The 18,480-nt window shown below is 41.2% G+C and overlaps 1 protein-coding gene across 3 annotated transcripts in view; it reads left to right on the forward strand.

Moving 5' to 3' along the window:
- The window catches only part of ntrk2a (neurotrophic tyrosine kinase, receptor, type 2a), a 70,080-nt gene that overhangs the window by 41,236 nt on the left and 10,364 nt on the right, over positions 1-18,480 (forward strand). For 2 of the 3 annotated variants that reach the window (XM_088295864.1, XM_088295879.1), the window contains exons 14-17: positions 4,786-4,916; positions 13,687-13,859; positions 14,083-14,238; positions 15,161-15,251. In XM_088295864.1, the coding sequence (XP_088151990.1) occupies positions 4,786-4,916; positions 13,687-13,859; positions 14,083-14,238; positions 15,161-15,251 (551 nt within the window). The remainder of the gene's footprint in view (positions 1-4,785; positions 4,917-13,686; positions 13,860-14,082; positions 14,239-15,160; positions 15,252-18,480) is intronic. The other variant, XM_088295870.1, reaches the window with a different exon arrangement.

Consider the following 18,480-nt stretch of genomic DNA (forward strand, 5'->3'; position numbering starts at 1 on the left):
ATGGCGAAATAGCTGCTGCTGTCATGGCAATGACCTTGTAGAAAATCAGCTGCTCTCTATTCTGAGGGATGAATAGAAATAAGGAACACACGTGCGAGCGACCCATGTGCACTCGCTCGGCAGTCTTACCGTTCATAAAAACTTAACGTAATGTTGCTTTGAAGTGAGACTCATACACCGGCTGCTTGTGGTTGCTTCAAACTCACTGGTTGCTTCAACCCTAAAGCCTGACAATACGAAGAAGATGAATACGCATACATGCACACACGCACACACACACACACGCACACACTCAGATATTGACCTGCTCCATCAATGTGACGTTATGATTATTGGCAAGTCATAAAAGCTTTTTCAGGCTGTGACCTTGTGCAGCAAATTAGCTAAGAGAGGTGGAGTGGGGTGGGAGTTGTAAGGGGGGGTAAATAATAATGGCAAATGGGCGATTGACCTCTTATGGCCTGCAACACAAGCGAGCAATACAGCAGGATTTACTACATAAGAGAATAATAAAAGCTGGCAGATCAATACTAATCAATATTGTGTGTGCGTGTATTGTGTATATTACAGCCATTAAAAGTCGGGTGTGATTGTGGTCCATATGGACATATTATTTGTCAGCAACCTTAATGAGGCTGAGGTATAATGCACTTAAACGTAGCGTGCAAGACACATATTTGATCATCCACTGCGTTGATATACTGTAAATGCCCCATTAACATTAATAACACCTTACTTGACAATGCTGATATGACATGAGTCAGCGTATGGAAGCTCTCAATGTTCACAGTTATGGTAAATGGCAATTTCACTTGGATAGTGTTTTTCTACCTTTGCTATTCAAAGATTTGAACTTTTCATCATTTACCTTATGATCAGGAACAACTGGGGCTTCAGTATCTTGCCCTAGGATACTTTGATATAGTCACAAGGGTTGAGGAACGATCCCACAATCTTCACCAGTAACGTTCCTATGGCTGCGCAAAAGAGCGTTGCCAGTGGGGTGGCCATGGTTGACGACGACTCAGCGAGGGGTGCTCAGGGGTGACCATGCAAGAGTTTGTGTGTCATTATTAATTATACCACCCGCAGTCAGGGTTTCAATAAATAAAATTCACGCATCTATAACAATGGCACGATTGGGAGACGGGCGCGGGATTATCAAATAGAAAAAAAAAAACATATTGCCCAAATTGTTGCAAGGCCATGAGATGAAAGGGGGCGACAAACTGTTCAATAAGGGGCATATTCTCCCATTGGCGCTGAAGTCAAGTCCTAGCGCAGATTTCTTACGCACTTTCAAGATGCTGAGATTCTCCCGCCTGGGCTTTTGACGCACCCAGCCTGCCTAACCTGGAAATATTTGCGCAACCACCAAAGAGGCCCGTTTCGGTGAAGTCTGGGCGTGGTTCTAATTTTCGGATCGTGGCGAGACATGCGAATTCCAAAAAAGATCCACTTAAAATATGTGTCAGATTTAAATTGTGAAATTAACTGCCATAGTGCATCCGGAGGTCATCGACAGTGTGTGCGGCTCAGCTACAGGCACGTGCAGATTTGCTTTCACATTTTAATAAATCCAATATGAGCAAGTCAATCAGAATAAGGTCCCTATAACAGAAAGCTTAAAGGAGATGCACAGTGAGGGTTGATCACGTTGCCAAGCAATGTGCTGTGCGCGTGGCACAGCAAATACTAAATACATCCCTCAAAAAAAAAAAATACTATTTGTCCCATTGACATCTGGAAATGCTCCTCACTGGTGAAGAAAAAAAAGTCAATTTGAGCTGAACCTTTTTCACTATTTTGTACGATATGTTTGGACAAATAGAGATGTTGGTTCGTGATATAACAAATAATTGTTCCCAGTAATCGGCAAGGTTCCACTTCTGAGATACACATTAGTTCTCCAGAAAATGTTCGTTGAGGTCCAAACTGTTGCACGTTTGGAGCCTTCCACAGTATATTATTCTGTTACACAGGCAAAGAGTTGTGTTGAAATAACTTTTATGTACAGATTTTCTTTTAGGTCAGGTCATAGAAAGATTTGGGAGAGAGATTGTGAGAGGGGGTTCGGGAAATAACATGTTGATGAAGGTGAGTGAAAAGTGTGTGTGTGTGACAGAGTGTGGAGATGGCTACATATTCACAAGGGAACAGGCAAAATAATTGAAAAAGTGCTGGGTGCTTGATGGGAAACGTCAAAGCAGGCACTCTTAAATATTGCCCCAAACACCAGACACCTGACGCAAATAGACTGCTGCAGTTGAAGAATTGGCGCGATAATGTGGCAGGGTGCAAATGATGAGGGGGGGCATGTTAATTAAAAAGCATGAGGGAGTAAACAACGGGGCCACAAAGATGTTCAATAAAGACAGAGTGAGATGCATAAGGACCTTTTACGCTGCCAGTAAAAACCACCATTTTTCTGCCACGTGTTTCGCTGGGTTACTTCCGAAAGGCAAAGGCAGATGAACGTTCTTGTACAGCTCGGATGTGGCAGGTTTCAAAGAGGCTCAAGGTTACATGTCTACATACTGCATTGTCATTATTCATGTAAAGAAATATTATTTCATAATTGGTTTATATGGATTTATAGCACTACAAAAGGGGCCAACAATTTCAGAGCTAAATTACAATACAAAAAGAATTAAAAGATACGTTCGTAGTACAAATATACTGTACATGAATGTGTGGTTAAAAAAAAAAAAATCTCAGGAATTGGAGAAAAATTCAATTGGAATTTTTTTTTTTTTTTTTTACACAAATACGGCCTTATCTTTGACTCAATAACCAATTTTTGAGTTGCAGTGAAACCTTTTGGTGAGTGTTGTCCACTCATTAAAAGTAGTTGCCGAACACCGCGTACCTCACTTCAGCAATCGGTTGTGCCGCTCAATGTACGGTGGGACTTTTAATGTGTGGTGTACTCAAGATGATCAATGAAGCACACCACACGTAACAACTGCGCTGTCTGTTGTAGTACAAATACTAACCTGTGAGGGGCAGTATGGTGCCACAGGGTCACTTATCTGGCAACAACTCAATCTTTATGTCGCTCCATAATTTGCTATCCTTCATATCAACCGTGGCTCGACCTGAATCGATGTTGACCGCACACCCATTCGGATTTGCTATTGGAAATACTGAACAAGTTTGACATTTGTCATTGTTGACCCTGGCCTTTTTCTAAGAAGATTGGGGAGAAAAAATACTCTTGAAATATCACACGCCACAAGATAATTTTGTGTGGAATGCTCAAATTCGGCTTGCTTATTGTTCTGTGCACCCTGCCTCACCTCGCATTATTGCTCCCTCACTCGCTCTTTCGAACCATTCTCACAAACATGTCTCGGAAAAACCTTTAGGCACGTTACTAGCTTTGAATAAAACACATCAACACATCCACTTAGCCGCCAGGCCACTATCCCCGCCCCCGTTTAATCAACTCATCGCCAGTCCGCACTATTAAGCAATAAGCGCTAAGCCACTTATCTTGAATCAACATCTCGCAACTCAATGATGTCGAGGCAATGCTTGAGGTTCTTTGCACATCTTTAAATTTGTGGTGCTGTTCCATCGCTGCCTTGCATCATTCAGTGTATACTAAAAATGTCAATCAAGAACGTCCAATAAAAAAACAGTTATCTTATTTCCATGCCTTTTAAAATGCACGTGAATGTGTCATGAACCTGGCCGCCTTTCCCAATTCTTTAATCTTCGTATATGTCACTTTTAACGCAACACTGGTCTCTTGTCACATCGTCACACACATACCGGCAATCGGACTAAATTTGAGATTTTCCCTCCCTTGCAATCGTCGTCAGCAACGAGCCGATTCTTGTCTTTCTGGTAAATTGATTGTCATGTGATGTGGGGTGTGTTAAGAATGTTTTTCCATCCTCGGCCTGACGGTCAAGTTCGACAATTGTCAAACCTGTTCAGTCTTTACATGTGCAAATCCACGTGTGGCTCAATACAGTTTTGGCTGAGCCACAGAATTTTCAACTAATTTCCTCCATTAGGTGGTTATCCCGCTTCAGATAACTAGATGACATCAGACGTCAGAACGGTGCTAGAATTGTGACTTTTGCACATAGCTGGAAGGGGCTTCGCTCTCTCTCTTTCGCTCTCACTCGCCCTCAGTGTAAATCGATGCGGCTTCTAAGAGACCGGCTGGATCTTAATGCGATATTCTGAGTGGACAGCTTTTCTTCAAATGTGCTTCCTAATCACATCACAGATAAATCTCCGCGCATATGTGTTGGGGAGGTGTTCGCGTGGGGTGTTGCACTTGCAAGCAGCCACTTACACATCTGGCTAGACGAAGTTACAGCAACATTGCCACGTTCTTACGTGCTGTGCAGAATGAAGGGAAACACACATCACCAGGCTGAGATATTAAATGTTCTCAAAATTGCCTGACGTGGAGTCGTCGGTTGCCAAGCAACAGAAAGCGGTTTTGTGGAGTGTTTCAGCTGTGGGCGAGCAGAAGTCAGTGAAGGATCACGCACACAAAAAAGACTCCCGAGTGAGATAAAATAATGCCTTTCCCAAGCTAAGGAATAGTAATGGCCGCAATAAAAATGTTGAAAAAGATTTTTATTTTTTTTCGGCAAAATGCTGTGTAATTGCACAACTATAACTCTCGACTAGGTTGCTGTCTGAAGAAGACACAACATTCTGTATGAAACGTCTTGCCACGACCTTTGCTATCCCACAATCCACTCATCCCTGCTAATATTGTTTCTTCACTAAGAGGACTTTTTTGTCCCCCTCCTGTAGTCGTCCAGCACATCAAGAGACACAACATCGTGCTGAAGAGGGAACTGGGAGAGGGGGCCTTCGGCAAAGTCTTCCTCGCCGAATGTTACAACCTGTCGCCCGACCAGGAGAAGATACTGGTGGCTGTCAAGGTAACGTCAAGGACATGGAGAAGATTAAATTTAGAAGTGGATTGCTTGTCGTGTGTTTAATATTCAGACCTGCCGACCATCCATTCTGTTTATTGTCTTTATAGCCCGGGAATTGAAGAGATCTGCATGTCAAATTAAGCCGGTGATAGAAGCCGACTCTTGGTACATAAATAATGCCCGTAATGTTGTTATCGACGGGGGAAGTTATTGAGAGCTCGACAATATTTTTGCAGCAGAACTGCATTCTCGCAGCATGTTGGGGAATATCAAATAGTGTTGCACAGAATTTAACATTGAGTCTCCTGAGAAATTTGCACATTCAGTGTATGTTCACAAATACTTCCGTTGCTGGAAAAGTCGGAACTCGCTTAATTCCATCACTAAATTTTGCTAACTCAGATCTTAAGTCATATTTATATATATATATATATATATATATATATATATATATATATATATATATATATATATATAGCTCTAACCTTTGGGCCGTTAATATATAAAACAACTGAATGAAAAAGAAGTTAAGTCCGTCCGCTGTGCCCCAGTTAGTCGCCAAGATGAATAAACACCTCCTCAAATGAATGCCTCCCATTTCGCAAGGAGGTAGAAACTAATTAGCTCTGTAGCGATTATGGAAAATTTGTAAATGATGCAGCCCCCCAAGAAGTGTTTATATATCCCTATAGATACCATATGCTAGATAGCGGCAAAGGACTACTTTTGTCAAAATGAAAAAATTCAACTTACTTAAACATAGAACCTTGGCACTAATCCCCCCTCACCCCAGAATAATAAATATGAATAAATAAAAAACAGCAAATATGTGAATTTTTCACAGCGCAACGGAGGATGAGTTTCAAACAAACCATTTACGAATGCCGAACCGCACACATAAGGGTGAGTGGAGAAGGTGCTTCACTGCATACTGTACTTCAGGTATTCAAAAATACGTTGTAATCCTTACTCTGCTTTCCAATTGTCCCAGTACACATCCTCGCATGGCAATTGGTCGCCAGCAGCCAGTCGAATTAGAACCTAATCCGCAGACTTCCGAGTCCAATTGAGCCAGTTTGCTTCCCTTCAAATCCTCACGTATCCGTTCATCCATCGCTCCATCAGGGAAGTGAAACTCAATCTGATTGGGAGAGACTTCTCATTAACAATACATGTCCTGTAAGAGACCCCGCCACATCCAGTTGACATCCTCCACTTCCTCTTCACCTGCATTACCTTTACTTCTTCAGTCCCAAAAACATATTGTTATATTTTGACAGCAGCACTGTGCAACCTTAATCTTTAATGTCGCAATTTAGAAGGTGTTTGAGTTGCAAGGCGATGCTTGGGCAGTGCTTTACTTTGGTGTTGCCAGACAAAATTTTATAATCATTTTATCATCATTTTTAATATTTTTTGTTGTTTTTATGATTATTATTTACTTAATTAATTAACAAAGGACATTTATGCTATAATTACAGTTACTTTTACCCATCGGAAAATGATTAATTATTATTAAAATTGTTTTTTTAATTTGGAAGTTTTAGTTATTTTGTTGATGATCATTAATTATAATAACGTCTCTCAAACCACCGCTCAAGAGAAGTGGGAAAAAAGGTGTGTAACAGTCACAGATGCGCTTTCAGATCTTTCGTGCTGAAGTCTGTAACTTACAGGTTCTTTGCACAACATAAAACCAATTTATTAACATTAGTTTTTATTGTGTTTGTATTTTTAGATTTTACAGTGCAAAGCTTAAATTTATTGATTTATTTTATTTATATTTTTTGAAAGGTGAACAGATTTTTTGAATTGTGAATCATTTCAATGAGGAAAATGCAGGTGTACCCAATGTTATGCTCTTAAAACTGCTGCTTCACTGATGTGCATTCATCATTATATAATTACAGTACGTCCATTGATTGGACTCCACTGAGATTTTTTTTTTTTAAATCCACTTAGTTAATGTAGCATTTTCTCGCTCTCTCTCCTTTCTCCACTCTTTGCTGGAATGCTGTGAGTCACCATTTCTCACCAGGGTTCCTCCTCCTCCTCCTCCTCCCTTTTTGCTGCATCAACCATTCCGAGGCTGTCGGAAATAGATGAAATGGCTTTAACCAAGAGATGTAATTGTCAATCAAATGAACCGTTTTGGCATTGAAATGTGAAGTCAAGGTGCTAGTAGCGTTGCTGAGTAAACAAAGTACAATACAGCACTGTTAGTAGCTCGACGGTATTTATTTACTCAACTGCAGAAGGTACCAAGTGTCTATTCGGGCCAAGCCACTACTAGACAATTAATCACATTCGAGAGTAACGCTTGAAGCAACACCACCAGAAAACGTTGTTCTTTTTTTGCCTCAGTGATGACTCACCTAATGATTAATAGAGGCATTGATTATATTTGAATGACTGGTATGATTTGAGGAAATGTGTTGTTTAACATTTTAGGTGTTCTGGTTGTTCCATCATAGACTGGAAGCCACCTAACAGCATCACTTTTTCCTTGATGATGCACCTTGTGTAATTAGGGCGTGTAACGGAGAGAAGGCCTCAGTTTGAGGAAATCTTGAATTTGACTTGATTTGATCTGGCAGGACGCTAATTAGCAATTCAGTGACATTCCGGAGGGTCCTTGAAGAAATGTTCTTCTTGGTCTATGAGACACCAGTGAGTAATTGGGGCATGGCTTCTTTTAAAGATAAGGTTACTATTTAAGGCAATGTGTTTTGAGATTTTAGATTTGTTCGAGCCCTGTGTTAATTAGCCCTTAAATCACATACCGTAAGGTCCGTAAACCAACACCATTTTTCTTTGTAGATAACACACCTAGCAATTAATGAGGGCATGGTGTTTGTTAGAGTGGCTGCCATACCTGGTGATTAATTGGGGCTTGGCGTTTGTCAGAGCGCAAGCCACTATTGGAGGGGATTTTCAAAAATGTTAGGCTGATTTAATGCTAATTAGCCACTTAATCCCATTTCCTTAAGGTTGCTTCAAGCAACACTTTTTTTTTTAATACCATCTAATTGGGGGCACGGCCTTCCCGCGTTTTGGAGTGAATGCATTATTTCAGATTCTTTTTCTTGACCACTTGAAAGCAACAATAAGGAATGTGTATTTTCTTTGCTCCAGGCTTCCCTCTTTTGTGTAGGTGCTGAACGCAGCCTTCGATCTTGTACCGGTCAGTTGCTGTAGAATCAAAACAGTTTCTTCCAAATCGGTCGCCGTCACCTAATTCCCAAGCCAGGGAACTGGGTGCAGACAAGAGAATAAAAGTAGTAAACAGACCAACAAATAGTTCAATTCAACTAAATGAAGATGTTTTTAAGTAAGTCTTTCGTCATATTTTAAACATTTCTACTTTTGTTCATAAAATGACTGATGCTATTAAATAGTGACGCTTAACACCAAGCTAATCTCTTCAATGATATCGGATGAAAAGTTTCCATGCTGGTCTGCCAGTGATATACAGTAGATTGTGTATGAGTAAATTGATGAACGTATGAATTGGAGGGCATGCTGAACAAACTATTATGTTTCCCAGCTGACCTTGGAACCCCTCAGGAACCCCCCCGGGAGAGGTTTGACAAAGTGGCTGGAAAACGGAAGCCAGGGCATTCGTTGCTTGTTTAAGATCACGACACGACCCCGTATAAAAACAATAAAACGCATGGGAAATAAAAGTATAATTCAGTAATTACATGACTATTTTCAGGGATATTAACTGAACTGCACCATAAATAATTAAAAAAAACATGAGTCAGTGACAGTGAAAAAATGTTTACGGGTAATTGCCTAATAGTTGAAACGGTAACGATACAACAAATTACAATCCTTGCCCTTAATTATGGATTAATGATTGATTCAGAAAGTGTGCGCTTGTGCAAGCACATGTGGCCAAGACTTTCCACAACAACCGAGGATGATCTTAACTCCTTTCTGACATGATTTATCACTTCACCCTAATCCCTTGGACTAATTATTTTACTGCTTTCCTATTGAGACAAGGCTTTGGTGCCATCTTGTGGCCTGTTAGGGCGTTTCAGAAATAACACAGAATAGATAGTTTTTTTTTTTCAGCAAATAGCTGGGTGACTTAATGTGACTTTAAAATCGCCATGGTGATAGGAAATGAATCCCATCGTTATATTCGCATTTATTGCATTTTTTTTTTGCATTCGTTGCGATGTCCTTTCCCTTCTATAAACACTGCCCATCCCTCATGAGTACAAACTTACTGCAATTACCACAACACTCTGTCATGTATGCTCTACTTCAGAAACAAGTTGAGCACATCACAATAACAAACACACCACAGCAGAGTTTTGTAATCCCGATTTAAGACTTGGCTATCAATCAACCACTGGCCCGTAACGAGAAAGCAAGTTTGACTTGTCCTGTATTATACAGTATCCTGTGAGGTGCCACTGATCACAGGCGCTCTTTAACAGCATGCAGATTCACACACACACGCTTCCCTATCTGCGGCTCATCAGTCATGAACACTTTCAATAATGCTTCCTTCAACACATGTAAATGCGTGTCGCTACATTCCCCCCAGCCCGAGGATGTTGATTGCTTTTATTTGTCGCGGGACCTAAATGCACCACGAGCGCATGACTTGTATTGTATTCAGTGCATGGAGGCTAGGACGGTGCATTCAGGACGTCATCACGTTTGATTGCTGTCACCTTGCGTAGTCGCTACCGTAACTTTGCATACACTATTATTGTCGACATGAAGCAATAGCTCTTTTTCACTTCTCGTTTCACACCGTTATCACATCAATGGCCGACGGCGAAAGGAACAATGTTTACTGGAAGGGAAATTCATAAAATCAGATTTTTGTATCCCACAGTTTACTTTTCACTGCATCATAGCTCCGGCCTCGGTGGACCGATGCGTCGTAGCAATAAACACACAAGTGCAGCCCGCAACACCGCACTATTTAATAAATCATGTTTTACACTTTCATGAATGTTTTATGCTCTTAACGCAAAGCACATTAGTGGTTTCCGAGTTGCCGTTCAAGATTTCTCATCATGAAACGCGAGCTCGGTTTGGTTATTAATTAAGAAACCAATGGGGCGCAATCGGAAAAACAAAAAGGCCGTTATTACATGAATACATTTACTATTGTGTTTATTTTACAGCTGAATCTTGAAGATTGTAATTGCTGTTACCATTTTGCCTCATAGGAAAGAAACAAAATAGAAAGGACATTTTCTTTATCAAAGTTTAAGTATTTAAGTACTTGTTGCCTAATGCTGATGTTTTGCGCGCAGCTCTGCTTACCTTTTATAATAATAATAATATTGCCTTTATTAGTCCCACAATGGGGAAATTCGAGATTCGAACCCAGGCCTCCTGGGGAGACTGGGTCCTGAACGCGGCGCCTTAGACCACTGGGCCATCCTGGCAGCCAGATTCGAACCCAGGTCTCCTGGGGAGACTGGGTCCTGAACGTGGCGCCTTAGACCACTCGGCCATCCTTGACTATGATGTAAGTGTTTCATGAAGTTTTATTTAAATCAAGGTAGAATATACAGGTGCATGACAATGAATTAGAAGATCATGGAAAAAATATTTCAGTAGTTCAATTGAAACATGGATATTAAATAGATTAATAATCATTAAACCGGCCATTTGTTAAAATCCTGATTTGTTAAAATCTGAGTTCCCTTGAAATTTTCTTGTGGTGATGAATTAGGGGTCTAAGTTAGCTCTGAGCCAAACAGTAATCATAATTAGATTCAAATATTCAACCCCAATATATTTCAATATGATTTTCACTTTTTGAATTGAAGTGCAAAAATAAAATACATTTGCAGTCTAAGAAGTGGACATCAGCGGGGTCTGCTTTGAACTAGTGCACCTACTTGGAAAAAAAAAATCAATATAGATACTAATTGCATAGCTCTAATTAATATGTTGTATCAATAGTATATAGAATATAATTTGCACCCCCCCTCCCACGCACACACACACACACACACAAAAAATGCTTTGGCGTGCAAATGTCCCCCTGCTCCAACCTTTAGACACCCCCCCGTTCTAAGGATATTCAACCCCACACCCAGATTTTCCAAAAATGCTCAATATTGTGTTTCAATCTTTTGCACTGTAATTATCTCCGTTGTCACGACAGCTCACATTACAGCCTGTAATGGTCTCAGGCGGGACTGGATTGGTTGATAACAGGTGGGGGCGGGGTTACAGTCCATCTCATTTTCTGGCATCTCAGCATTCCAGCTGCCACGAGGTCACCGTGTCATTTTTTTCCGCCCCCTGGAGCTTTTTTAGCAACTTGTCCTTGTGCCCCGGACCTATATTTGTAACGAGAGCTTGTGTTTGTTTCTTCGTGCAAAGGCGAACGTATATGCGTGGCATTTACAGTAGGAAGACTATCTATTATTCATGTAGGGCAAAAGCGATTGCATATATTTTTGCTGCTCGGATGCGAGATGCATACATAGCCCGTATCATTTTCATTTCCCGTGTCTCGCGTATTTCAGGTATTTTCGCTCTGTCACAAGCGCAAGTGTTATGTAACTCGGCTGATGGGAATGATGACAGATTGGATTCACGGGAAGGTCTGGATGTAATCAGCATATATGAGGGTCTGAGCATGCAGACCCTCTTCAAATTGCTTTATTTCTTTATGGTTGTTATTCTTGGGCTAACTAAATTACAATTTTAAGGGGTTTTCCATACTTATTTATATCTATATTTTTTAATTCAAACCCCGAAGGCACTTTCACTCAGCAACATATGAATAAGCTTAAGAGTGATTTTTTTGTCATTGTGACAGGTACAACAAAGTTGAAGGTGCTCTCTCCAAAGGTGTTGTAACAAAACTTTCAAAGTGTTTCGCACAATAATAATAAAAAGTGACACATAAATGACTCAAGAGGATCCTGCGTGTCAATAGAAATTCTCAGAGACCACTAAGCTGAAACGAAGAGTATGAAAAGTGGGAATTTTTCTTCAGATAATGGCAATTTGATATTGTTCAAGTGCAATCACAGCTCGCCTCCCCCGTGCAGCGAGAATCGTAGAGTTCCGCCACGGAAGAAAGGGAGTAGCAAGTGATCCTCTGGGCCGAGGTGACAACCCGTTGAAATGCTTTCCTGTCTTCCTGTCTGTTGATGCAGTATGTTAGGATGCTCTCAGTGGAGCGGCGGTAAAAGGATGCAAGCAATTTCTCTTGTTGTTTCCGAAACTCCTCAGGAGCTAACGTCTTTGCTGTGCCTTTTTGATGAGGGCTTTGGTGTTGGCGCGGCAGGTCAGATCCTCTTCAGCGTGTACGTCTTGGAACTGGAAATTGGAGACGCTCGCCACGTAGTCGCCAGCAATGACAAGATGCTGGATGTCTGATTTGTTTTGTTTTTTTTTGCCTTGTGAAGTCTGTTATGGCCTCCTTTGTTTTGTTGGTGTCCATTGGCCGGTTTTCCCCACGCTGACAGCCACTCCACGTTGTACTGGTATGCGGACTCATCAGTGGGGGGGCAGGCGAAGGTAAAACGCAGGGATTGGCAACTGGCGGCCCCTGACCATAATTTCATACCTTCCAAAAATGTCTTCATTTTATTTTTTTTTAAATTGCACAAATGCCCCTGTGGAGAGATCGGGGGATCGACTCCGGCCTTCCTCTGTCGAGTTTTCCTGTCCTCCCTGATTGATGCCTGTGGAGACATAAGGGTATATTCTTACCTTCTGGAGGCAGTTTATTCGGAAGTTCCTGTGATACAGACGCAGACGAATTTTTGGACAAAACTGACCCAAGTCTGTTGGGGACTATGGTGTTGAATGCAGAGCTGAAAGCCACAAAGAGCAGCAGCACTGCTCCTGGTGTGTCAACACTGAGTTGAGGACGGCGGAGATGTCGTTCTCTGTAGACCTGTTAGGCCTTAAAGCAAAGTGGTGATGGTTGAGTCTGAAGGGAAAACAGGAGGTGATGTGGGACCGGACCAGATTCTTTTTGATTACTGGTGTGATGAGTTAAACACAAAAAAGGCTCAAGAACTCATTTGCAAAAAAATAATTGCAAATTTTAACAATATGGACAAGACAGGTGGCAACTCAGGTCAAATCAACTCAACTTTATTCATATAGTACTTTAAAAACAAAACTCCCGCTGAAAAAAAAAAATTCAAGACAGTTTTACTTAGCTTAGTATGAATTCTGATTACTGGGTGTATTATGAGTAGAACTACAAAAACGTTTCAAACGCAAACAAAAAATGAAAAATACACACAGTATTTTTTTACCTTTGTTATTTTGTCAGATTGCCATCAAATGTGACCTAAGGACAATGCTAAATTGTTCATTTTCGCAATTTGTCAATGCATGTCAGCAGAGCATGCGAGTGAAGTTGGATGACTCGCTCACAAAACAAGAGCCGCTACTAATTCAGCAACACAAGGTCACGGCTTCAAAAAACGTCCGGTGCTTGATGGAGGTCCCACTTTGAAGGCGCTCCTTAATGACGGAAATGTATAGCTGCATAACCCCATCCCTGATACTCTGATTTCCTCTGTCTACTCACATTGACCACAACTCTCAGATAACTATTCATCGTCGCTCGCAGCTGTAATTTCTTCTTGTAATCAATCCTTGCGAGGTCTAATTTACCGTAACTCACTTTTACAAGGCAGGACAATTTTTTAGCCATTCAGTAGACATGACTAATTGTTCTTTGTGGTGTGGCATAATGTTTTTCCATTTGTCAGTTTAATAAAATGTCACCCTGTGTGCGTGTGTGTGTCAGACTCTTAAAGAGGCCAGTGAAAATGCCCGCAAGGACTTCCATCGTGAGGCTGAGCTGCTGACCAACCTTCAGCACGAGCACATCGTCACCTTCTACGGCGTGTGTGTGGAGAGTGACCCGCTCATCATGGTGTTTGAGTACATGAAACACGGAGACCTCAACAAGTTTCTCAGGCATGAATCTTCTTCCCCCCCCCATACTGTTTGTCTTGTAGAAATCCTGCCCAGTAAATTCAATGCTGTTCTAGCTGCTAGAAAGAGAACAACTCCAAATTTTCTTCTACTTACCCATCCTGAACGCCAAGTGTCCCACTATAATAATTTTGTCCAAATAATCATTTGCAACATTAAAGACAGGACAAACCTAACAGGACTGTCCACATGCACCCTCACTTAGGGCTCACGGTCCGGATGCAGTTTTGATGGCAGAAGGGCAAACCACCAGACCAGTGGAGCTGACTCAGTCACAGATGCTGCACATTGCCCAGCAGATAGCGTCCGGAATGGTCTACTTGGCGTCACAACACTTTGTGCACCGCGACCTGGCCACCAGGTTTGTCACTTATCTCAAGACTATCTAACACATGAGCTGCATCATGTGTTAATAGTTGATTTATATCAAATCAAAAGAGTGAATTCAGTTAAGAACTCCAAATTCAGCGAAATTGTCTTCAATCCAGTGATTTCAATATATTGAATAAGTCCACTAATTGTCCTACTGTATTATCATAGCCCAAGCATATGTCAAGAAATCATGTTTGGAGCATTTGATATTCACATGTAGGGTGGACAAACTACGGCCCGGGGGCCGCATGTGGCCCGTTAAAACGTTTTAATCCGGCCCGACCAACTTGAGAAAAATTAAATGAATAAACCTTGGTAATGTTTTATTTTCTAAATATTGTGGTGTGTCAAATATAGATATTTTGTTTTCATGCTTTTGTTCACTTTAATTTCAAATTAAATGTTTTTTTTTTCTCCGATGCGGTGAGGTTACCAAAACACTTCATCCATCTGCACTTGCACTCCTCTGTCAAATTTTAGAACCCATTGTGGCCCACCAATCAAATAGTTTGCGCACCCCTGATTTAGTAGGATCATGAAAAACAGTCCATTTTCAAATGTATTTTTATCAGAATTATTTGTATGAAAATCAATTTTAACAGACATAATCATAATAAATGAGGATAAGCAGTGCAGAAAATGGATGGAAGGAAACAAATGTTCAATCCTGCTCAGTACAAAATATGACTTTTTTTTCCTGCTTCCCTAAAATGTTCCCTAAAAAAATCCCTAAAAGAGCTGTTCCCACAATTCAGGGTGGACGCCATGGCTAATCAATAAAATGCAGATCATTCTACCTTTGAACAAAATTGAAGTAAAAGTTACACTACAACCTCCAAGCTTCAAATCAATACATGACTATCTGACACACAGCGTTTCTCGCCTGACTTGTTTTGTCTGCCATCAATCAGGAACTGCCTGGTGGGCGAAAACCTGCTGGTAAAAATCGGGGACTTTGGCATGTCCAGAGATGTCTACAGCACTGACTACTACAGGGTAGGTGTATGTGTCCAACTTTATTTCTTTTCCACTTTTCCGCCCTCCTCGCCCCAGCAACTCTCCCTCCCCGCTGCATGAGGCCCCCCACTTTGCTCCCCCAACCTGCATGGGCATGACCGATGCAGGTACAGTAAGACACTTTGTTTGAGTGCAGGATCAGTGTTGCCACGGCTACCTTGAAAAAGCAACTTTAAGTTCCTCATTGCTTGATTTGAAAAGTAACAAAATTAGATTACAAGTTACGTTTTTAGTTCTAGTCCACATATGCCAGCAACGTAGCATAAACTTGACAGCCAGTTTTATGAACACTGAATTGGAATTTTTAATTAAACATAAAAAAAAAATTTTTATTCTGCCTGTAGTTTGTAGAAGTAAAATTTCACTGCTTCACGGGACGAGCTGTTTCCAATGTCGTCACGTATTGGCCTCCGCTCGAATAGCGGCCATGCCCCAGTTTACTGCAATTGTAATGGAAGAATTGAGAGAAGTACATGCCAACAAATGTATTGTCCTCTCTTTATTCTTTCACAATATGTACGAGGAGAATGAACGAATTCTACTCAATCGGAATTATTTAAACTGTTTAACGAGATCATTCAAACGCAGACACTTGAATGTTTTACACTGTAATGTGCAAAAATAAATGCGCCATGAACGACAGGAGGTCTGAATACCCAGTTTACACCGCCAGTCTACTTGTTTACATTGTCTAAATGTTGTCCCAATTAAATGTGGAATTTCAGTTTTGCGTGGAATGAAAGGTGATTCCCCCTTTGGCTTTCTATTGCACACTGTGACGGCAAACTATCGTTCCCCACAAATCTCCCCACCCCCCTTGTTCCACTACTCCCCTCACATCCCCTCTTCTCTTCAATAGAGCTAAGTGTGCTGAGGCTGTCGCCATGGCAACGCACAAAGGCAGCGCCGGTGAGCCGCTGAGTTGTATCCAACGTTTTCTCTGAAGAAAAGTAATCAGGGAACTTGTGTTTAGTATGCTTGGTGCAGCGCTGGAGATGGAGGAGGAGGGTAGTATGTGTTGAGCGGGGTGGGGGGGGGCGTCCAATGGCGAAGGAGGGGATGAAAACAAAAAACAAATAAATATACACCAGCAGAGAAAGCAGTCCGTGATGGAAGGATAAAGAATCAGACGGGGGCAATGGACAACATAGCCGGAGAGAAATAAAAGAGAACAGGGCAAAAAAAAAAAAATAGGAATACATCTGTCACAAATAACAAAGGAGGAAGAAAAGGTGCAAGAATATAATCGTGATTTGCCACTCAGAAGAGTCAGTGGGACATGTGTTGTGCATGTGCGTGTGTGTGTGTGCGTGTGGGTGGGTAAGCGTGTTCAGTCATGCTCTTACGTCAGAAAGCCAAGATGACTCATAAAGGAATCAGCAGCCTACCTCAGTGTGTGTGCGCGCCTGCGCACGTATGCGTGTATTTTGGAAAAAATAGAGGCAAAAGCGTAGGACTGACGAGGCTGTTTTAACGTCATAGCATCCGCTTACACAAAAAAAGCTGGCAAACGCTTCGGATGCCTCCAATGTCGGCTTTATTCATGGACTCACCTTGCCAACCAGCCGGGTGCTCCAAATGCTTGACGAGCTTAAGGTGACCTGACCTCGATACTGTTCCGCACAGATCAAGAATTTTTATTTGATGGTTTTGATTATTTAGATTTTTTTCAGCACAACTTTTGGTGGCTTTAGGGGATTTGCAGTAGTCTCAATTCAACATTCAATTTTTGGTAGTCTTATTTTAACTTGCAGGATTTCGGCTAGAGTAATTTTTAAATGCACAATTTGGGGCGGGATTTACATTAGCCATAATTAAACTAACACTTCTTTTGTGGTATGGTTGTTGGCAGTCTTGGACAAATTTGGGTGAAGTTGAAGATGTCTGATTTTAAGCAGGACATTTTTTGAGGGATTTACTGTTTTAACTTTTTAACCAGCGCCATTTTTTGACAGTTTATACACACAGAAGATTCATACATCCATTAGAACTCCTCTCACATAACACGACTCAGCCAATCGAATGGTTTATTCTGAGCATCCTTGTGGGTGTGGACGAGACGAGCAAGTGGAGAGGAGAAAAGTCCATGAAAGAAAGTTTGGGTTAATGGTGCTGAGTTGTTACTATTACGAGTTATTTTTAGCAATACATTTTATTCATCTGAGAATATACTAAACATCCCTGTATACCGCCTTCATTCTCAACAAACAATTTCCGAGAACAAATCCAAAAAGCTTTAAAACAGTCATTTGAATGACTTTGCTCCCCGAATGGCATCACACATAAAAATGAGCAATAAAATGAACCGTCTGCTTTGGTTGCATTGCCTCTTGCAGGTAACAAAGAAAAGACAGAGCCCTTTTTATTTTTACATTTATTTATGGCTTTTCAAGGCAAACAAACCGCATCTTAATGAAGAAGCTGAGTGGAAAGAAAACAGCTCTTCTCCCTCCCGAAGAAGAGTGTAGAAAGCTGTCCGACACATGACAGATTAACACCATGACGATACTTAAACATGTGTTAAGCAAAACATTTTACAAAGCTTCCTGAGATTAAACTAATTATGTTTGGTGTTTTATCTACTGTATGATAATTGTGTGTGGGTAGGTTTTAATTGGGAGATTTACTCTCATTAAAATAGCGTATTTAATCTTCGACTGGCTGTTACATAAGATTTTTTTTTCCATCACTAAAGCGTAATCACAATATATTAATTGAGAGCATCAGGAGGGCAACTTATTTCCATCTCCAGAGGATAAAGAAACACACATTGGCACATGTGCACCTTTCAAAAAAATCTCTCGTTTTTGTTTCCATGGAAACTACAAGGCCAATTAAGGTTCCTGTGTATCAAGGAGTGGGTGGAGTTTATCACAAAAGCCCCACCCACACTGCATCGTTCTACTGTCCTAGTTGCCATAGATACGCTAGCCTCTATGTGGTCACCACTGAGTGACAAAAATCATTTTACTTTAGTCATGCCTGGAACATTTAGGCAGCCGTCAGGCTGTAAAGATGCATATTCACGAAGCCGGGGGGGGAGAGACAGACGGAATGGCGACGAGAGGGAGGGAGAGGACAAAGGAGAGACAGGAACGTCAGAAATGGAGGACTCTTAATGGATGCATAGATTGATGGGTAGAAGTAACAGTAAAGATGGATCAATGATGGATGGATGAATGGATAGGGACCAGAAGAGATGGATATATATGGC

This window comes from Idiotropiscis lumnitzeri, chromosome 1 (assembly GCF_059441095.1).
Source record: "Idiotropiscis lumnitzeri isolate Australia: NSW breed Sydney's pygmy pipehorse chromosome 1, RoL_Ilum_1.0, whole genome shotgun sequence".
Taxonomy (NCBI): Eukaryota; Metazoa; Chordata; class Actinopteri; order Syngnathiformes; family Syngnathidae; genus Idiotropiscis; species Idiotropiscis lumnitzeri.